Source organism: Spermophilus citellus (genome assembly GCF_964194105.1).
Source record: "Spermophilus citellus genome assembly, chromosome: 1".
NCBI lineage: Eukaryota > Metazoa > Chordata > Mammalia > Rodentia > Sciuridae > Spermophilus > Spermophilus citellus.
In genome coordinates this window covers 186,848,131-186,871,789 of record NC_138182.1, presented here as the reverse complement: position 1 = coordinate 186,871,789, position 23,659 = coordinate 186,848,131, and the positions used below count along the sequence as shown (strand labels likewise).

At 34.3% G+C, this 23,659-nt stretch overlaps 1 protein-coding gene across 2 annotated transcripts in view; it reads right to left on the bottom strand.

Annotated features, from left to right (window-relative positions):
• YIPF5 (Yip1 domain family member 5) overlaps positions 1–23,659 on the bottom strand; it is a 36,847-nt gene that overhangs the window by 5,124 nt on the left and 8,064 nt on the right. The window contains exons 4-6 of one of the 2 annotated variants that reach the window (XM_081301797.1): positions 23,125–23,270; positions 20,927–21,108; positions 15,976–19,629 (exon numbers count right to left, since the gene is read on the bottom strand). In XM_081301797.1, the coding sequence (XP_081157923.1) occupies positions 19,467–19,629; positions 20,927–21,108; positions 23,125–23,270 (491 nt within the window). In that variant the 3' untranslated portion in view covers positions 15,976–19,466. Of the gene's footprint in view, positions 1–15,975; positions 19,630–20,926; positions 21,109–23,124; positions 23,271–23,659 lie in introns of those variants that run through there. The other variant, XM_081301798.1, reaches the window with a different exon arrangement.

The following is a 23,659-nucleotide window of genomic DNA, read 5'->3' as shown; positions in this document are numbered from 1 at the left end:
ACATTTGCATAATCTGAATGCAAATAGTGTTGTAGAGGAAGGAATCATGGGCGAGAAGGAGGGAAATCAAATATGACTCTGCAGTCTCAATGACTAGTCTCAATGTGTGTGTGTGTGTGTGTGTGTGTGTGTGTGTGTGTGTGTGTGTGTGTTTGAGAGAGAGAGAGAAATACATGAAGGTGGAGAGGGAAAGGAGAGAGGAAGACATTGTACAAGATTAATGTGGAGGGGCTGCTTGTCAGGGTGGAAGAGGGAGAAGATGAGATCTGTCATACATATGCTGAAGTTGAGCTTATGTTGGGACATCTGAAGGGAATTTCCAGCAGACAATTGATGATAGAGCTTTGGGTATGACTGAGAGGTCAGTGTTTGGGACATAGATTTAGATGCCTCAATGTTATGCATTAAGAGTTGAATCTGAAAGAGCACATAAATGGTCTTGGAAGCAGGATGTAAAGACAGAAATCAGATACCAGAAATGAATTCTGGGGAATATTCACTTTTAAAAAATGTTTTTTGCAATGCTGGGGAATATAGAAACAAGGTCCTTATGCACAGATAGGCAAGTGCCCAACCACTGAGCTACATTCCCATCACCCATTTAGTATGTCAAAAAGTGTTGGGAACGCTAGATAAATTCACAGGTGATAAGCTTCTCTGATGGACAGTTAAACTCTTCTTTATTCAAGGCTAGGTGAAATTTTACATGAAGACTATATAGAGTTCCTCAAAGACAGGTATGAAGTGAAAAAATCCTTCTGAGATACATAAAAGGAATAAAATATCCTCATTTTTCCATTGTTCTCTGTCCCAATATTCTCAATAGCAACAAAAATCCAAATACTTCAATTAAAAAGTTTGCAGCAGAGGTTTTCTGTCATTCTAATTTATTGGAGTGTACCTTTCCCCTCTACTTTTGCTTTTGTTTTCACTTTTTAAAGAGGTTGTTTAAGCCTATGCATCAAATTCTTACAAAACAACCCTACCACTAAGAGAAAATCAAAAAGGAAGTACAGAGCATTTATAACAACTTTGCAGAGAGTCAGTGGGAGGGGGAACCAAAGGAGCGCTATCCAGGACATTGACCCCAGAGCACTTGGAAAACTTAATTGGCAAACCATGAAGAAATACAATGGGAGAATCAAGGGTAGCTTAATGCAACCTTTTTTTTTTTTTTTTTTTTTTTTTTTAGCATTAAAGGACTACTTTTGGTGGTAACCATTTTTCTCTTCCCTGCCTCATAGCTGTCCTCCTCTTGTACATTAACAAAAACCAATTTCTTTCTTGATGCAATCAGACAGCTAGAAAGAGGAGACTGATTGGATGAGGTTGCACTGAGCACATTTGTGGTCTTTGGTGATGATGATTCACCAGTTTGCTGGAGGACGTGTTGAAGTAAACATATGTGACTTTCATTGATGGGAGAGAACAGAGTTTCTCCATCAAGGATATATGTGTGTGCATGTGTCACCAGCATCAATTTGGATAGGTAAATGGAAACGTGATTGTTCTCTATTGATGCAAGTATGATGGAAACAATACACTTTTTACTAAGTAGATATCACATGGAAGCAGGACCCAGGTGTTTCCTTTCTGAAGGAAACTCCCAACAACACGGAAAAACACGGAAATCCAATGTAAACAATGACAACACATTAACAGAAAACACAGTGATTCTCAAATCAAATTCTTAAAGGCTCATAACTCTGTAAATTCAGCTCATTAAACTACTGAAAGGGGGAAAATTAAAAAGCAATCATTTTAATTATTGTGTTTGTGTCAAGTTTAGCCAACTGCTACAATATCATTTGGCTTGTTCTACTGTAATTAATCCAGTAAGTGTACAAAGTAAACAAATTAGAACTATTTATAGCTCTGAAGTGCAAGTGGAAATGAGATATTGCCCAAGTACAATTACAGTAAATGTAGGCTTGTTGATATTCTTTCAAATGACGCATTAGGACTTTAAATCCCTCTTGTTGTTCTTCAACTGTATTAATCTTCATGAAACAAAGAAAATTCCAAGTTTGTATCTCATCAATCTTTTTCTCAAATGGGCACATCAAGTTGATTAGCCAGGCAGTTGGTTTTATTTGAGCTAAATTGGATTAATCTCATTAAAGAAACATTAATGTGCAAATCTAAAGTGAATTTTCTTTAAGAGTCTTTGCAATGAGGTGCAAACATTATGTGACTTTTTGAGTCAGTTCCACAGAATGAAAGCCATGACTAAGATTTATATAATTTTACTGGGACAGATGCTCCCAGGTTCAGATAATAATGACTTATATGCAAATAAAAAAATACTTGGCATAAAAGGAGAAAAGAAATCTTTACTGAAATAAAAGTTTTTAAGTAATATCCTTTACTTAGCAAAAACAAATGAAAATTATATGCAATACCACTGTCAACTCTTTAGGTACAACACATGCAAATCAGGTCCAAAGAAAATTGTAAGGGAAAAAGATTTCCAAGGCCCCTCATGATATTTCTGCTACCACTGTTGCTGAGACGACTACAACTGTAATAAAAAATATTATCTACTACCTACTTATGCTTTTAGTTTACAAGATATGAAGTCCTTGGCATTCTTTAGCTCAATTCATTCAGAACGCCTCACGAAGCAGGTGCTATAGTTACCCTGCCTTATAGGTAATGAAACAGAAAACAAGAGAGGCCACTTCCTCAAGATAGTGGGGTGAAAGCTGATGTTTGAGGTCTGATTGGTTAGATTACAAAGTTTAGACTCCTAACCACTATATTTTCTTCGGACAAATAAGAATTTCAAATATAAAGAGTTTGTGTGGAATTTTGAATATAACTGAAATAGCCTGCTATTTGCTTTTGTATCAACAAGGCCAAGAAAATTCACCTACTGCTGCATAGATAAAAGGCCAGATCTCTGTTTCTGCATATCTGGTTTGGCCTCTGGTTTTACCCCAACCACAGTTTATCATTGTCTGCTTATAGGCATACAGCGGGTTTATTATCTTCAAAGCAGTACTGTGCAGGAGTGGTGTCCTTTGGATGATGCTAAACCGGTTCACATAAATGATCTCTTTTAATATTCTGCTCCGTGAATGAAGGGGACAAGGAAACCATTTTAATCACCATTTTCCAGAAAATATAAAAATAAATTTTATTTGAAGCCATATGAGGGATTAGGAGGCACAGCCAAAGTAGAATCTGGGTTTTGCTCTTCTCCTGAGCACTTTCCACACCTGCTTATTTCTCCCCTGTGAACGAAAGCGACAGCCCACCACGGTGCCTACAGGGATTTTCTAAGAGCCCTCTAAAGAAAGTGAGTAACACCTGGTAAGAACAAGGCTTTATATTCTCATGTTATCTGGAATGTAGAACTATAGAAAGAAATCTCTAGTTAATTTCAGAACTGAATTAAAGTTCATAATACAAGCCTCAGCGAGATAACTCTACTTTTGATTTGTTGCCAAAAAAGCCCCTTGGGGAAGAGCCAAAAACTTAATTCATTTATCGGTTCGGTGCTATGTATGTAATTTAGTTCTTTCAAATTTGCTCTTAGGATTGAAAATAAATTATAAAACAGCATGAACTCTTTTGAAATGTTGCTACATTTTCAGGATTGCCTAACTACTGTCTGGGGCAAACCAAGGCTGTACTCATTGCTAGCCACTTCACCATAGGGCAAATACTTTGCATATTTAAAATAATCTCAAATGATGATAACTCCTACCTCATTGGTTTGTAATTTCAACATGAGATATGCATGCGGCAGATCTGGTTGAGAACTCAGCACAAGGCAGGTACATTTTGATTATTACTGATTTCACTCTGAGTGTACATTAAAATGCATATTTGAAGACTTATACATAAATGGTGATTACTCTTTTGTCAATGTTTTTAGCTTAAAATTGAAATTAACCCAAGTTGTCCACTAATCAAATACATGCTTCAATTATGAATTGATATGATTGATTGATTTGCATCGCTCTTTACAAAGGATCCAAGGTGCCACCTATGACACAGTCCCCTGTCCTGGATGAGTTTACCTGGGCTTCCTCTGTACTCTCTCAACTTTGCTTTGATTGTAAGAATTTCATGAGGTTGTGACCTCCTGAAAGGCAGATATATGTTTTCATCTGTATTCTCACATAGAATCCTCTGTTTAGCAGCCATGCAGCAACACTGGTTAAACATAGATTTGAAGACGGGAAGCTAAAAGCTACTTATCCACTAAAGTAACTGATAATTGGCTTTCAGATCGCTGCTGTATTGGCCAATAAGAGCAATCCTAATTCTCCAAGATCATAATTCTACCCCTAGGCTTCCACTGCTTTATTCTATTATGAGAAGATATTATAACTTAACACACATGAGAGGGAGATAAGAGGAGAGGAAAATAAGGAAAAGGAGAAATAAGGAAAGTGAAAACAGGACAAGAGGAGAGGAAAATCAATTCATGAATTTCCATTTTATTTTTCACCAAATATCCTTCAATGTTGTATGATTATACTATATATAATATATACTATGTATATGTACAATTATAATACTATGTATATTGTATACATACATATTATAATAGTATCCTAATTTTTCCTTTTGTCTTACAAACCGTTACTTAAATATTCATTATTTGGTGTCTTACAGAAAATGTTTGCTGACCTCTAGTGTAGGAGACAGGAAGCCATGCTGTCCGAAGGCACTGTTTCCTTTAAGCCCTGTTACACCTTTTCTGTGAATGAAGCAGATTCCATGAAGGTGAGAGCAGAGAGGTAGAGAGACTGAGACTGGAGGAGGGAGGAAAATATAGACATATTTTTAAGGAAGATTCTTTTCCTTTAAGAGGAAAAAAAAGTTTTCTTTGTCCCTTCCATTCTGCCTAGGGCTAACCTAAAAAATGCTTATGGCTACCTTACAGTGCCTACCCGCATAGACCATTGCATCAACAGTCATGGTATAATTAATCCTGCATGTGGTCAAAAAGAAGCAAACAAGGATACCTGAGCCATATACCAATATTAAAAACGTTGAAACGTTAAAAGTAAAGCTTTAAAATCCTTGGGAGGAAATATTGAGGCTTTTTAAAAATATTTTTCACAAACCTATAAATGAAATGATGTAGCAGTTCAACCCTATGAAAGTTCCCTGAGAATTTCTTGCACAGAAACACAGGGGAAGATACATTATTCACAGACCATTGTTTGTAAAAATAAGAAACTGGAGAAAGAAAATAGATCAATGCCTGTGACATTCACGGAATGCTCTATACCAGTAAACAGCTTCACCAAGTGTCCACATACTTGAATCTCACAAACTTATTGGCAAAAATACCAAAGTTGCAGAAGAATAACACAGTATGATATAATTTACAAAAATCCAGCTGTGGTGGTGCATGCCTGTAATTTCAGCAACTTGGGAGGCTGAGACAGGAAGATCACAAGTTTAAGGCTAGCCTCAACAACTCAGCAAGGCTCTAAGCAACTTAGGGAGACTCTATGACAACAAAAAATAAAAGAGCCAGGGACATAGCTCAGTATAAAGGGCCCCTGGGTTCATTCTTTACTGAAAACAAAACAAAATATGCTAATATTACCTAGTTTTAGGGTAGATATAAATGCAGTAAAAATAAAGGAATGCTAAGAACAATAAACTCCAAATTTAGATTATTAGTGAATTTTGCTGGAAAGACATTGATCACAATTAGAATATATGGAGGATATGTGCAGGATGTTTCAACCACATTTAATAATGTTTTCACATTTCAATTAAAATGCAGTGTACATGCATCCTACTTTTTATTTATTGTATGGTAATATAAAGCACAACATTTAAATATAAAACATAAAATTTAAATATAAAATTCAACTTTACAACCTAAAAGAATCTCTCTTTCCTTCATAAGCTTTGCCTTTTGAGAGCCATACTGCTTTCCTGTACTTGCTAAAATGAACATCCTTTCCTCCCTCAAGAGTAGCACAGCTTTTACTTTGTGAAAGACATTTTAGTTATTGAACTAAGGAAATTGCCACTGAATTTTTGAGAAGAGTCTAGTTACTCCCCAGGAGGCCAGTCCTAATATAGATAAAAGTCCTTGGTACCTTAGAGTGATTTAGGTTGTAAGATTGAGAGGGACACTAATGAACCGAAAAGAAAAGAAGTCTGCTAATGGTAGAATATCCAGCCATGGCCTCTGGCTGATGTGCCTGCTGAATAGTAATACTTTTTAATGTCATTAGACTAAAAGGAAACCACTTAAAAGGAAACTTTTCATTAAGATTTGCTGGAACAAAATCATGTTTTTTTCCATAAATTGTATCTATATATTTTTTCCCCAAAAGAAATCTGGAAAAAAATTTTTTAGTCAGAAATTTTCTCACTTCATAAAATGTTCCAGGTGACAACTCTGTGGAGATAATAGATGTAGACACATCTATATTCACTATATAGACTTCTGTGTAAACTGATAAGATTCAAATAAATAGGGGGCTGGGTTTGTGGCTCAGTGTTAGAGTGTTTGCCTAGCACATGTGAGGGACTGGGTTCAATTCTCAGCACAATATAAAATAAATGAACAAAATAAAATAATTTTTAAAAATCCAAATAAATAATAAATACAGGGAACACTTTATTATATCAATATATATTATTTCATAATATGATTGAAATTTTATTACCATCTCACAAGTTATAGAATTTCAGAATTGAAATGCTTTAAAGAATCTAATACAACCTCTTCGTTTTATAGAGAAAACTAAACCACAGAATGACTTAATCAAGGTCTTACCAAATTATTAGCAGGATTAATGCTAAGATATGTATTTCCCCCTCTCAGTTCAAAAGGATGAAAGAGAGAGAGGGAAAATGGAAGATTAGAGCAAGATTTCCAGCTACGTTGTGGCTTGGGATTCAAGAAGCAGGAGTACAGCTTCTCAGTGAGGTGGTGATAAAGGGAATTCACTGAAATTTGGTATTGGACAGTTAGAGAATTATAGAGAAGCAGAAACTCGGGTGCTTTGAACAGAGGACAAAAATGAGTACATTGAAAGATTCTGGGACGTATTTTTTTTTACTTCTTTGCTATTTATGATGGTTTTGTCTCTGCAGGGTTAGGATTGTTGATTTTGTTGATTTGATTTTTTTGTTTATCTGTTAATTTGTTTTTGCTTTTATTTTTATTTTTAACTCTTCCTCTCCTTTCTTTCCTTATAGCCAAATTCTCTTCTTTCTCTATTGAGTTTGTAATTTTTAGTTATTTCTTACTCCTCCATCTTTATACCCATAATACCATTATGCCCATCTCTTCCACTTTCCATCTGGTAGACTTTTTGGACAGTGGCACCACAAGTTTGCCTCAGCCGGGAGGGGTGACACAGGCAGGGAGAGAAACACAGTGAACAAATTTGGCATGGTCGAAACTGTGGAGCAGAGAGGCAGTCTGATCTTAACTGAACCAGAGACAGCAGGGCCAGCTGGTATTTGGAAAGTGCTCTGTGTTTCTTAGCTGTCAAGGAGAGCTTAGGCGGGGCGGGGGGGGGGGGGCATCTTGAAGTGGCTGCTGTGGGATCTCCGGAATGGGAGTTCATAGTGAGCACCAGACTATCCTAGCAAGCAGCTGCTGTGGGGTCTAGTGTTCCTGCTGGGATGTGATTGAAGCAGGCACAGAATTGTATTCAGGCTGGGGATATGTAGGAAAGTGACTTGCTTTCCTTTTAGGTCTAGCAGCTTATGGGACCAGCTGGGGATAGTCCAGAAGATGGAGGGGTGGACACAATTGGACCGCATTTGTATGCAATGGTGTGTTCCAGACCTATGGAGGGTTAGTTACCTCACCCTATGAGTGGGGCTCTTGGGAGATCCCTGAAATCCAGATGTCCACCAGATATTGGCATTTCCCTAGCAATAGGGATTGTGGATCTAATATCTCTGAAGCAGATACCATCCCACATCCCACCAGCTGCCAGCCACTGAAATTTCCTATTTAGAACTCTGTGCCAGCCCCACTCTGGGAGTGCTTCAATATAGTCTGTCCAGACAAAACTCCAATCATTAGTACTTCCCATTCTGTCTTTTGGTTCCAGGCTTCTCCAGCTTGCAGATTTGTGAGCAACACAAAGATGATGGACTGAATATCCCCCAAATCTTACTCTCTAAGGGGTGTACAACCCACGAAGAAACAGAAAGAAGCACAGTATGACATAAGCAGTGAACATCCAGTCTTGTCAATAGCTTTGACAACCTCAAAAGAAATAATTCCTTTATTTTTCATTATGGGTTTTTTTCCCTTTTGTGTGTGTGTGTGTGTGTGCGCGCGCATGCATGTACACGCACATGTGTTAGCACTGATTGCTCTTTTTCATTTTTTACCTCTTTGTTATTTATGACTATTTTGTCTATGTAGGGTTAGGATTGTTGATTTGGCTTTTTGTTTGTCTGTCTGTTTTTGATTTTATTTTTTTTAACTCTTCCTCTCCTTTCTTCCTTTATAGCCAAATTCCCTTTTCTTTCTCTGTTTAGTTTGTAATTTTTAGTTCTTTATTACTCCTCCTTCTTTAAATCCATCTCTTCTGCTTTCCCTCTGTAGACTTTTTGAATATTTTAAACTTTTGTTCTTTCTTGCCACAATTGTTTTTCTCTTAATGAACAGTCATTTTACTATTTGTTAGCACTATTTCATTTATATAATTCTTGTCCCCACCATTTGTATTGTTGCAGTTAGTAGTGTGGGTGGCATAGTTGACACCTGTGTTTAATGCTATATCAAGTTCATGGCTATTTTTTGTCATTGCTATTGCTAACACTGACCTTGCCATCTTTTTTTTTTGTGGACATTAGTGTTGTAGATATCATAGTAGGCACTGGGCAGTTGTTTTATTTTAAAGCTATACATTGTTCACCACTCTTCTTGTTTGTTTCCCATTTTTCTGAGAGGGGCTGGGAAGCAACTGGGACTCTGCAAGTTCAGAGTAGAGACTATTGCTGAGCTACATCCAGAACTCACACATGTTCTGCTCAAATTTCAAAAATATTTTAATATACAGATTAGGGGAGTGAAAACCCCCAAATCAACAACCAGGCACAAGATAGGAATGGCTAGAGGGGAGCCTCAGGTCCCACTCTTGGGCATCTGTTCCTACAGCAAAAACAGAGAAGATCCATAATGGTTGCTCAGAGTGGTGTAGCAGCTCTCCAAGAGAGGTGCTGCACTTCAGCATCATCCTCCATTCTCTTAATTCATTTCTTAGATCTACTTTTAACTCATTAATCACTTTACTACTCTTTCTATAGAACTTCATTCCCTTCTATATTTGTGGGTTCCTTTGTTGAGGGTTGTAAATTTGGGGAAAAGATTTATTAGCCTGTTTCCTCATGTTTTCAGAAGTCTTGAACTTGTGCAACTTTTTTTGATGAATTCCTCTTTCTTTTTTTTGTGTGTGAGGGTGTTTTTTGGTGTATAGCTATCTCTTTTTTAAAAGTGCTATGTAGTTAGTATATCTCAACCTCCACACCTAGGCTCAGCATAGAACAAGTGTTAATTTCAACTGCCAATGACTCTTAGTTTGTTGCTGCTGAACAAAAATTTTAATAAATAATACTGCTCTGTATAAGTATAATGTAACAATAAAAATATTAATTCTTTCAATTAATAAATATCTATATCTTTCTATGATTGATTACTTCTATAAATTTTTCAACAATGTTTGTAGTTTTCAGTAGCCATGAGTTAGCCTCCTTAGTTAATTTTTTTCATAGCCTATTAGGCTAATTACTAGTACAGTTGATCATAGCCTAATTTTTTGGATACTATTATTGTAAATGGAATTACTTATTTTTTTCTTGGATTATTTATCAGCAGCGTATAGAAAAACAACTGAATTTTGTTAAGTCCTATCTTTTAATTCATATCTTTTTATATCCTGTAAAACTAGTGGTGTGAAGGATGCAGTTTGGAAAATACTTCCCAAAGGGATATATTATTTTTGCCATGAAATCTTTCTTTGAATTTATTTTCTTTTCCACATCATTTGAGGGGGGTTTTATGTCATTTTTAACACTTATGGTGGATTATATTCTTATCTACTTACATATCTTATTACTAGGGGGAAAAGACTAGAAAGTTTGAATAACATCATAGTTAAATAAAAATTGATTTATCCACTTAAAAAAAAACAAAAATCACTTAACCAAAAAAATAGGCATGAAATGTGTCTGTTTTGGCCATGCAAAAAGAAATAATGTGAAGTCACCTTTATCTACTCATTACCAAATATACAAAACATGAACGTTCTTAACTTCAGAAGTAAAAAAAGATGTGAAGAATTTGGAAGGTATTTTAGAGAAGATTCTAAAGACAATCAGAAAAAGAAAATAAATTGTGGGAAAAAGTTAAAATAGATAATATTCAGCTTGTTAAGGAGGAATCCAAAACCAGAACTTTGTTCAGAGTGGGTACTCAATGTCCTGGAATTGCATTCAAGGATAGCAAAAGCTCACTGAGCAAGGATGGGAAACATTTCTCTATTTGCTGAACCAGGAAAACCCAAGCAAAAACTTCATTCCTTCCCTTGCCCCTGGGAAAAAATATATTTGTATTATTTCCCCCATCACTTAGAGATGAAATTTTTTCTTTTTTTTGTTAAAGAACTAAAAATAGGCAACATAAAACTCTATTAGCAATCACAATAAGTGCTATAAATTTGCTTCATTTCTATATTAGAGTCAAAGTTGGAAGGGACACAGACAGGAGGCAAGGGTGAAACACTAAAAGGATGCCATCAGCTTCCCTAGTTCTGTGGACTGCGAACTTGGATTGACATGCTGCTGGCACTCCAGAGTCTCAGAATAAACATAGTGCACATTTGTAAAATCCTTGAAACTTCCTCACTAAATTAAGAGCCGTTCTTTTAGTACATCTGCATTTGTGACAGATTAAATTTCTTAAGATCCTGGCTCTTGGGGTCCACTGCATATTCAGTGGTGACTCATTGTGGTTTTTGATTCCTCTCCTCAAAAGGCGTAGGCTGTCCATCATGGTATTTCAGATGAATGTGGTCATAGAGCTGAGAGCACACAATTACCAACCATAGTGATATGTATTACACATTTTATTTTGGACCTACTTATGAATATGGTTCCTTTGTCATAAGTTATACTCAAGTGAATGTCATTGTATATCTGTGTATGCTTGCAAAAACATGTATGCCGTTATGGCCTAATTTTTTGTGTGAAGTGAGCTATGAAATGCTGTCATGTTTTTATGTTTCTCAAGTAAACTTCATTAAAAAGGTAGATAAATGTCCTTTAATATGTTTATTTTTTTCCAGAATTACATTTTTTGGATTTTAGATTTTAAGGATTTTAAATTTTAGGGGTTGTGATCTCTCAGGATTTCAATATTCTGGATTGTGGTGTTTGGGATTGTGTTTTATGGGATTTTAGTCCAAACACATTCTGACCAGAATATCATCATTAGAAATGTGGAGGAAATTATTTGGGGAGCAGTACCAGGAGCTAAAGCATGCTTGGCTGCAAGGTGAGGGGGTGGGAAGGAAGACGGATGAAAAAAAGTCAGCTAGGATGGTAGTGAATAAATACTTTCTTCCAGATCTTGGCCAGGATCTATAGGTTCGCCACTTCAGATTTAAAAAAATGGTGATTTGATACTATCTCAAATAGATAAAACAAGAGGATTCAAAGTCTAATTACAATATGAAAAATTGTAGTGGTTAAGAAAAAAGTTTCCAGCGTGAGGGTTGGAATGTATTTCTGAGAGGTTTTATAAGCAGGTTAATATCAGAGACAATTGGCTTGTATTATGCAGCTATTTAAAAACTGCTTTAGAATCATAACATGCTTTTCTGCTGTTTTGACTTTTAGTACTTAATGCTTTTATACCAGATACATAAGTTTTATTTTGATACATCAAAAATTTTTATTAAAATTAAATATTAAATAAAATTCCTTAGCATGTCTTAGCACAATCTTTCTCAACTGTCCTTCTGCTGATTCTCACAAGACCCTAGGTTCCCCTTGAAGTATTAAAGTCATACTCTTAACTCAGCTCTTGTTCTGCCTCTGGTAAAGACAGTTTCCATGGTTTATTCATAAATGATTCTCTGTTGTTTGTGACATGAATAAAAACAGAAAATCAATGTAACTCTTATGTCAAATATTAAATTCTAACTTTAGTTCGGAGTAGATGTCCAAATACAACTATGTATAAACACCCTACATCTCTTTTGCCATTCAGTTTAATCTTTTATTCAAACCACAGAAATGATTGATTCTTTCACAGGAAAAGCCAAAACTAAGCTATCCCATCAGGAAGACTGTGAGCTACACCAGAGTCAAAACAGAATATGACTTAAAGAGAAGGTAAAAACTGAAATTGGGTAGCTGGGCATGGTAGCATACACCTGTAATCCTCTTAGTCAGCCTCCCAAATCACTGGGATTGAATCTTTCACAGGAAAAGTAAAAATTCAGGAGGATGGTAAGTTAAAGTCAGCCTCAGCAACTTAGTGAGAACGTGTCCCAGAATAATAATAATAATAATAATAATAATAATAATAATAATAATGGTGGCTGGGAAATGTGGCTCAGTGGTTAAGTGTCTCTGGATTCAATCCCTGGTGCCAAATTTTTTTTTTTTTAAATTAGCCTGGGTTTAGAATGACCTGTGGTGACCCATACATAGGAGGATTGCCTGAATGGACATTTAAACTAGCAGATCTTGTTCAATGTGACTCTTCAGAGTGATTTAAAATTGACATTTAAATATTAGAAATATAGTCTCTTAAACTACTCTAAGATTTCATCTCACTCTTGTCAGAATGGCAATCATCAAGAATACAGGCAACAATAAATGCTGGAGAGGATGTGGTGAAAAGTGTATGCTCATACACTGCTGGTGGGACTGCAAATTGGTGCAACCACTCTGGAAAGCAGAATGGAGATTCCTCAGAAAATTGGGAATGAAATCACCATTTGACCCAGCTATCCTACTCCTTGGTTTACACCAAAGAACTTAAAATCAGCATTCTATAGTGACACAGCCACATCAATGTTTATAGCAGCTCAATTCATAATAGCTAGACTATGGAATCAACTTAGGCATCCCTCAATAGATGAGTGGATAAAGAAAATGTGGTATATATACTCAATGGAATATTACTCAGATTTAAAGAACAGTAAAATTATGGCATTGCCAGTAAACGGTTGGAGTTGGAGAATATCATGCTCAGTGAAATAAGACAATCCCATAAAACCAAAGGCCGAATGGAATGTTTTCTCTAAAATGCAGATGCTGGGGCTGGGGATGTGGCTCAAGCGGTAGTGCGCTCGCCTGGCATGCGTGCGGCCCAGGTTTGATCCTCAGCACCACATACAAAAAACAAAGATGTTGTGTCTGCCGATAACTAAAAAATAAATATTAAAAAAATGCAGATGCTAATTCACAATAAGGTGGGGGTCACTAGGGAATAGCATTTCCTTAGATTAGGTAAAGGGAAGTGATGGGAGGGAAGGAGAGGGTATGTGGGGATAGGAAAGATAATAGAATAAAACAGACATTATTACTGTATGTATATATGTGACTACATGACCAATATGCTTCTGCAACATGTACACTGAGAAAAATGATTATATCCTATCTATATGATATATAAAAGTGCATAATGCATTCTACTGTCATGTATAACTAATTAAAACAAATTTTAAAAAAGCAAATGTCACACTCCAGGAATGAACGATTCCAATACCGGCACAGCACTACATACATTGGTGGGGGGGAAAGTGCAAAGATCCCCAATGTCTGAAAACAGGGGCTGGTGACCTAAACTCTACTCATATAATAAAATGATATCCAGCCAATAAAAAGGATTAAGTGAATCTCAATATTCAGCATATATATGAGGCTCATAAGAGCTAAATTTAAAAAGGGAAACTTTGAAAGCATTATCCTAAGTGAACTAAGCCAGAAACAAAAGGCCACATACTGTATGCTTCCACACACAGGAGATGTCCTAAATAGGCAAATCTGGAGACAAAAATTTTTATTGTGGTTGGAAGGGCAGGGAAGAGAGGTATAGTGTTTCCTTTTGGGGGTATGGAAGTATTCTTAAGATAGTGGTAATTGTTGTACAACCCTGTAAGTATAATAAAAACCACTTAGTCATACTCTAAAATGGTGAATTTTTTTATACAAATTTTATCTCAATAATGAAAACTTTAAAAATAAGATGTGTACTGTGTGTATTCAAATGTGTATATAAGTCACTGGGAGGAGAAAGAGGATACCTGTATTTTTATATGGCAACCTGTTTCAATGTGGATGGCCTTCAAAAACATTATGCCAAGTCAAAAAAAGCCAAATATAAAGGCCTATATATCATATTCCATTTAAATTAACTTCTAGAACGTGCAAATAAATCTATAGACAGTAGTTGTCAGGAGGTCATGGTGGGAATTGACTGTAGTGAGCAAGTGCATATCAATTCTAGGGAAGTTAGGGAAGTGAAATTTGGGGGGCAACTTCCCTTTCTTCCATTTTCTGGTATTGCTTTTCTTTTTTTTTTTTCTGGGCAAAATTATTATTTCTGCCTTTAATAAAATCCATCATAAACCCTCCTCTCTAACTCTACAAAGATATTTTAGATGGTTTAGCAGTTGCTCTATCTCCTATTTTCCCTCTCCATATTTCAAAGTTTACTTACACATTTTAAGTATGTGCTTCACAGGTTTTAGTAAACATACTGTTGTGTAACTATGGCCACTCAGAAAGCTCCCTCTTGCTCAATACAGTCAATTCCCACCATGACCTCCTGACAAATACTAACTGGCTATCTATAGATTTATTTGCATGTTCTAGAAGTTAATTTAAATGGAATATGATATATAGTCCTTTATATTTGGCTTTTTTGGCTTAGCGTAATGTTTTTGAAGGTCATTCACATTGAAACAGGTTGCCATATAGAAATATTCATTTTTATCATGGTGATGGTGTAATTGGAAAAGGAAATAAAGTTGTTTCCACCTTTAAAAAGAAAACAGAAAATAAAAAGGATTTTTGAGACCATTCTTTAAAGGTAAGACTCTACCAAATTCTTCGATACTACAGAAGACCATAAAACTGAAATCCACAAGCAAATGTCATTAAATATAATAAAGACATTTTCAGAACTACATTTTATCTAGGAAAAAATAACCATATTGTTTTCCTTACTTTTGGGAGAATCAGAGTAAGCCAACTAAGTGAAAAAATAAAATTTACAAGCATTTTACATGTTACCACTCAGTACTTGGTTAAAATTGTGTATATCACAAATGTTGAAAAGCTACTAAAAACACCTTAGTACACAATTATTCACCCTGCAAATTATCCGCAGATTTAGTGCTAGTTTCAGAAATAAACCAAATTTATATATGCAAGGTAAGCCTAATTAGTTAAGCTCACAAAAATGTATTAGCCGATTTTTAGAACCTAATGTGCTCAAGAAAGTATTTTGCTTTTAAATTAGAACAGCTCTGTATTTAATTAGTCCTCATTTGAGTATGTAATCACCTTAATTTATTTGCACAAACATAGGACATTGTGCTCCATCAGCAATGTTCTTCATTAACAAAGTAGGAACTTTGTGCACAAGAGCAGAAGAAATATTTCCATCTGTGATGCAACATCAGAACTGAATACTATCAAATTTTATGGTCACCATTTGTTGATTTTAGGGTCATCATCCTGAGATGCATATTAATGATAATATATTTTTGATTAAGTACCCTGCCATTCCCTAGAAACCAACAATTTAAATATTTAATGTTTCATTTTACCTATCATCCAGTTATAAAATGGATATTTACTTGGCAATGAACAAAGGTAACTTACTAAAATTCAAGTAACAGTATTACAATTCAAGCATCAGTAATTTGTATGGTGCAGAAGCAGAGTTAATTTTAAAAAATTCTTCATTATGGTATAAAATAATAGCAGTTTCAACTGTAGAAGAGGCAAGGATAGGTTTTATTTAGACTGCTGGAAACAAACAGTATATACTGGAAAAGTCAATGACATAGCATTCTTTCATTAAAATGTAACCAACCTATCCTTTCTTAAGGCATTTTCAATAAACGTTGATATTTGTGTTAATTACCTATTATCACATTCTCCAAAATCCTAAATACACTCTCAAAAGAAAAGATTCTTGTTAACTTTTATATATCTACTTTTGAAAAGGTACTTATGTTTTTGCTTGATTCTAAATGTTTCATTTCTAAAGTTCATATTCTGACACACACATCACTCAATACAGATAACTTCATAATTTAAGCTTTTATTTTCAAATAAACTGGAATTTATAAATATTGAAATCACTTAGTAACTAGCAGTTGAAATTTGACATGACAACACAAAATGTGTCAGTGGATACTTTGTGAGGACTAACTTGGGGCATTATTTGGATAGGAGGCTTGCTCCAAGTAGCATTTTAAAGAATGGCTTAGTGCTATTTTTTTGTCAAGCATGCTTCCTGTTAAGACTTTTGCCATGGGAGATGCTACATTTTGAAAAATTCAGACACTATTTTATGAAAGACTAAACACTGTTATATAAATGTTTTTTGTGTGTATGTATATATACATATATGTATATATAATCTCCCCTCCCACAGGGCAAGATAAACAGGTTGACTTGAGTCATTACCTCAGATCTTCTCTATATGACAAGAGATCTTGAAACATGGTTTTTATGTCCTACTTGTCTATGACTGAATGAAAGTGCCCTACAGAATAAGATTCTAACTTCTACATTTCCTGTGTTATTCAGACTCTAAAGTCCCCATTCATATGGTGGGGGGAGTATATAATTTGAAACCAAATTAACTTTTTTGTGGTAGGTAGCTCTAATTCTATGGGCTCTCTATTCGCCTCACTGATTGTTTCTTTTGCTGAGAAGCTTATTAGTTTGAATCCATCCCATTTACAGATTCTTGATTTTATTTCTTGCACTATAGGAGTCTTATTAAGGAAGTTGGGGCCTAATCCAACAAAGATAATTTTAACATTGAAAAAAATTATCTTTCTTAGCTTTGGAGAAGTTAAATAACGCCTATTAGGGTCAAAAATACATACTTTCAAACTTTCAATTATACAGTAGTACTTAAGTTCTAGCCAAAGTCCTGTAATTAGACACATTTTTTAAAAAATTCTTTGATTGAATGCTAGTATCCAAAGATAGCATTTCAAGATTTATAGAACTTTGCATATGCATTACTATATCTGAAGAAAGAATGCCTTTTCCAACAAAACTAAATAGTTCTTAAAAAGTGTGAATACAGTATGGTAGTAAAGTCACAAAACATGCATATACACCATGTGTTAAATTAACTACATGTCCTTGGCATGTGTGCATTTGCAAGTAAATAACACAGTAATGTGCTTTAACTTGCCACTCCACTTACTGAGAACATGACCTGGAATGAGATACAATATGTGTCAATCTGTCATCCCCACAGTGAGCTTTAGTTAATTTATGTTAATCACTGGGTGAACTGAGCTGAGGGTTTCTAGTATTTAAAGGTATTTGTATGTTTTTGGCATAAATAGGGCATTAAAGATATGAAACCTGGTACATAAGAAACAGAAATCCATTCCAATGCCACACAAAAAGAAAAAATCCACAAATTTTGAGACACAGATTACCATTCTTTAATGTATGCATAAATATGGCTATATATATTTTTGACTTGGAATTTTATAAGGGAAATATTGGCTATACATGACTCTTCATATAACCAAGCAAACTCTTGCATTAAATGCAATTTCACTGTATGGGTATATTGATAGAGCTACATATTAACTGGTTTTACATACTATTATTTTGGAGCTAAATAAAAAAAAAACAACAAAAATCTGTACAACAATTTAAAAATTATTTTGTTGTAGGATAGGCAACAAATAATAAAGCAATATTATCCATTTGGGGAATGTGGCTGATAATGACCAGTGTTAACTAAGAGTGAATTTAATTTCTAAAGCATAATCTACCTTATTCCTGAGAACTTAATATTAACAGAAGGCATTCATACATTGCCTTAAAAGAACTGTATTTAAAAAACTGAAAAAGGTAAAGATACTATTTAAATATTACAATAAAATATATTATTCTAACTAAAACTATTAGCAAGTGTGTTTCTCCTGAAGATTAAGTATGAAGAAAAACATATTTATGTGATGACAGAAATTAGAACTTATGATCTTATAGGAAATGTGTTTTAATTTACCTCAACTTCTTTTTATACTTGAAAAATTGCTCTAAAAAACAACCATTAATTCATTGGTTTGGATTTTTTTTTTTAAATAACATTTTTTTTCCATACCATGACTTTCTCATAAGTGTAACAGAACTTTATCTAGAATTAGAGGCAGCTTCTCTAGAAAAAGCCAGTGGTCAATATACAGGGCATAGTATTTTCATACAGATTATCTGGTAAGAAAGCTTAAATATAAATCAAATAAATTCAATGTAAGAAAATAAATTTCTTCTCATTTAATCTTCTTTTTCTGATTCTATACTAACTGAATTCTATTTTTAAATCTAAGGTGGAGAGTCAAGATCAAACCCTAATTACAGAAAATGAGACACAAAGAACAGTTGTTAGTAAAAGTAAACTCAACAACACAGTTAAAATTAATTGGGAAAACTTTAATTATTAAGCATCAAATGTACTTTACATTGATAAATGCAATACTCAAATTGTGAAATTTTGAATATTTTTCTCAAAAAAAGTTAGCAATTTTCTTTCTCCTGGGAAATGTGGAGACCCAACTAAGCAATAATGTGGTCAGTTCAGGTTTAGATAATATTAATATCTACACAGCCGTTCACATTTCATGTCTATTGTGAACTTCCCATATCTTTGAATTTTAGCAAATAATTTTCATGAGATAATTTACAGGACTGTCAATTCTTTTGAAGTGCAAACTCACAACACTCCGCCTGGATCCTGTTTTTGTTGTTTCACTGTACTTAATTTGAGAATACAGGTAATTTTTCTTTCCTAATTCCTTGGAAAAATATTTCTGCAATAAGTTTTGTATCTTGTTTACTATATATAACTGGGTTGTTTTTAAGAAAGATTATCAGCTTTGTGGTTAGTTTCCCACAGTTGATAAAAATCTATCAAAAACATCGTAATATAATTTGTAAGGAAGAAAAGTTGTTTTTCAAAGAATGCAGAACAGGAAAGAAATAGTACTTCTTATTTGTATAACCACAAACACTTAAAGCTAGTCACACTGCAGGTAAATCCAATACAGTATTCAAAAGTTCTATAAAAATGAACAAAAGATACATGTTTACTTCCACTGCTCCAATAGTCTATTGTAAATCTGCATGAGAATTGTGTTGCAGCAGTGTGCTGGTCCAATTTAAGAGTTCAAGGTTCTTTTTGTGTATTTGGCCCACTGACGTCCACATCCCAGTAAGTTTTCAGTTCAAAAGATGGAAATTAGGGCAAAGACTCCATATAATAAAGCACATGGATATGCTACTAAAAGTTGCTGTCCTTCCATAGCTAATGCAGAAATAAAAATCTTGGAAGCGGAAAAACTACACCATCCAATAATCCCAGCAGTGAGAATGATTCCTACCATTCCTCTGTAACAAAAAAAAAGGGGGAGGTGTGTGACAGATGAGATTAGTTGTATAAGAACACTACAATAACCTGTTCTAAAGAAAAGCATTTTAATCCACATGTAGACATATACAGAAATAATCAAGAATTTTTTTCAAATGTTAAAATGTACCTCACAGTAAATTCAATAATGCTGAATCACTTCATGTGATAAAAAGCTAATTTATAACCACATTTTGCTCTTTTAAAATATGAGATTTCCTAATCGTGGCACTTCTGAAATTCAGGCTGAAAATTTCTCTGTTGTAGAAACTACTCTGTGCATTATTAGGACATTCAGCAGGTATCCCTGGCTTCTAACTTTAAGATACTACCATTCCTGCTTGCCCACAGCTATGACATCAAAATTGTCTCTAAACATTGTCAAATGCCCCCTGGAAGCAAAACTCTACTGGATGAAAATTAGCATTTTAGTATAAAAGCAACTTCTATAAAATTCAAATATAAACATATTAATTCTTAACAAATCACAAGCACAAAGCAGCTTCTTCTGAAGCATTTGTTCAAAGGCAGAATGCTGCAAAGCCATTATCTTGCCAAATTTTTCCTACTGCTCTTCTCCTAAACATTCATTTTGACCATCTATCTGAAATAAAGCCTAATCATTGGTAATGTCCAGTATAAGCCACAAGGAGGTGCTTGAATTACTGAAAAAGAATTTGCACACTGGCCACAAGGAGGAACTTCATGAACAGTAATTGACCTTTCTATTTAATCTAACCTAAAAGATCATTTAAAAAGTACACATATTTAAAGCTATATACAAGTACATCTGAGAACATGGGGATTCATAATAGCCTTTTATCATAAAAAGAGTATGTTTCATTTTCAATTATAAAGCTGTCAAATCAAGACTATGTATTTATTATTCATTCATTTCACTTATGCTCAAAGGTGTCAAACAATTTGATATGATCTAAAGCATATTAAGAAGGGTAAGCATAATTTTAAGATGAATAACTTAAACTTTTCTGCGTGTGATATAATGATCACAATTATTCATTACTGCTATGACCAGGCTAAGTAAATAATCACAAAACAAGTAAAATTCTTGTTCATAGGTAAAACGAGCTTTCATAAAAGATTTTAAAATTTATTCCCATTTTCATTGCTCATCACCCAAAAGCGTGTAGCAAAGTTCTTACCTACAAGAACCACTATTTGATATGTTTGTTGAATCAGTGATTTCAAACTGAAGATAAGATGAATCCTACTACATGGAATTATCAATTAAACCCCAAGATAAAGATCAGTACTTACTGCAAAGAAAATATCACTGCAAAGCTGGAAAGTAGGATCATGGGAAGAAGACAATATCCCAGGACACTTGCCACACAACCAAATGAAACACCTGTCATACTCATTAAGTTCAATAAACAAAACATCCCTAGACATCCAATTGCACTGATCCCATATACGTAGCCAAACTGGATTTTGCCAGCCTACAGGAAAAGAAAAGATAACAGGTTAAAAGGCAAAAAAAATAAGTTCGTTTTGACATAATTTCCCCTAAAAGAGTATATTTAGAAGATATAGAATTCAAGATCAACAAAATCTGAAGATGTATATATTCTTCACTTAGGGAAGTATAAGAACAGACTAGTTTTTATATACTTCTTAAGCTTAAAGTGATATCACCTCCCAATACAGATATTTAATTTTCCATTTTCCAGGTAACATCTGAAGTTGGCATAGAATTGAACAAACAAAAGGACGAAATCATGGTATAATTACCTAAGCTAGCTGGATTTCTAAAAAAGAACTTTGGTTGAATTTAAGCAAATAAACCACAAGACATGAAGGAAAGGCATTCAGAATGCTTGAATTGCTAATAATCATTTGAAGGCACCTGATTTCATCCCAAATGCTCCAAAGCAACTTATTCTCATTGGCAGATGTAGTCATAATCTTTCTAATACCAGAAATAATTTTATCAATTACTTTAAATACATATTAGCAGAGCTAGGAGGAAAGAAGTCAGGATAAGCACTAAGCTCGGGCTCTGTGGAGAAAGGAGGAAAAAAAAGCAAAAATATAATGGAACATTTTTTTCTTTCATTATTTTCCAAAATAGTGACTTTTTACAGTTCTCTGATCAAATAACAACAAAACCTTAATTCTGCTCTGGTAAAAGACATCACTAGACAATTTTAGAATAGCAAAGTAGGTAAATTAGAACTACCTCACTAGTCAAGGTATGTAAAAAAAAAAAAAATCACTGTATTCATGTCACACATTCACTAGAACCTGTCTATAGAGGAACCTTCAAAAAGACCCTGGTTTGTCAAATTTTCTTCTCATTTAAGATTTAATCTCAAAAATTCTTCTACATTTCATATAGCAAAACGAAAAATCCTTAGAATTTTTATAACAAAATATATTTGTAAATACTTCATTAAGAGTGTGAAAATTTGAAAAAGCCAGCTGAATTCATTGATGAATTCATTCATGTAGCAATAATAAAATCCCACACTTGCATAGTGCTTTTAACTTTTCAAAGTGTTCTGCCATAACCAGTCTTATTTTATCTTCAAAACAATCCTGTTAGGTAGGCAGCACAGGGTTATCTATCAGAGGGAGCTGAAGTTAGATTAAATAACTTTGTCAAGGACAAAGTAGATGTTCAAGCCCAGCTCTTCTGTAAAAATTCCGTTTTTATTCACTACATTATTTATCTTTTGCAATTTAGAGATGTAATATAAAACAGGAATAATTATCTTTAAAATGTTTCTTTTCATTCTCAATATACTTTAACATTCTTGGGAGTTGGAAGATAGGATGGAAAAATCCCATAGTTCTTCAAGGTTTTGATTCATTACAAGGTAAAATATATTTAGGAAAGTAATCATGAGTCCAACAACAAAACACTGACCACCAGGTCTAGCATTTAAAAATCAATAAGCAAAAAATACTATCATTTAAAAACAGCCAAAGCAGGCTAGGTGCTGTGGCATACATCTATAATCCCAGTGACTCAGAAGGCTAAAAGCAGGGGGATCACGAGTTTGAGGCTAGTCTCAGCAACTTAAGAGAGACCCTGTCTTAAAACAAAAAATAGTAAGAGATGGTGATACAGCTCAGTGGTAAAGCATCTCTGGGTTCAATCCCCAATACAAAAAAGACAAAGCAACAGGTAGAGAACATTAATACCTGCAAAGTAGGAAGTAAAGGGACTGATTGAGGGACTGAAGCCACATATTATGTAATTTTTCCTTATTGTTTTGTTTTTTCCCTAATTGGACCACTTCTTGAAATAAGAAATTACTTCTTGAAATAAGAACCATAAATACACTACATGGTTCTACTGATGTAAAAATGATGAATAGGTATATATTCGAACAACTAAATGCTATGTAAAACACATCAAAGACTTGAGGTATAAGCAAAATTTCAAAATGGCTTTTAATAGAATATTTAAAGATTGTTAAAAATCTGAGAGATGAAATTAAAAATCTTACCAGTAACAACGTGGCTCCAAAGGCAAGGCAAAAAACCATTGGTCCTGCCAAATCAGTTTCATTCATAATGCTGCCATCTGCTACTTTTAATGGATGTAGCACTGTTAGTGTTTTTTGCCAGATGTGGTCAAAATTGATACCTAATTCTAAGGGAAAAGAAAAAAAGGACATGAACTAGAAAGGGTACCAGATGTGATGAAACAGATAATCATTACATCTCTCAGCTATGACTGCACAGCAAAAAATACATGGACAGTGGTAATAGTAAGGGGCTCTTTATCTAAGGCTTCAGGAACACCTGGTGGCCCCATGAAATTGTATACAAAACTATGTCTCTATGCATATGTGCGCATTTTTCTGAGGAGAGTATTCACAGCTTTCTTTAGACTTTTAAGGGTATCTAGTCCACACACACACACAAAGAAGATCAGAACTACTGCTCTGTAGGTTTTGAAAACTACAATATTTTTTAAGTAACATTATCAGTCTATTAGTTCATTTCCATGCTCAATAATCTCTACTGTTATTTCCTTCA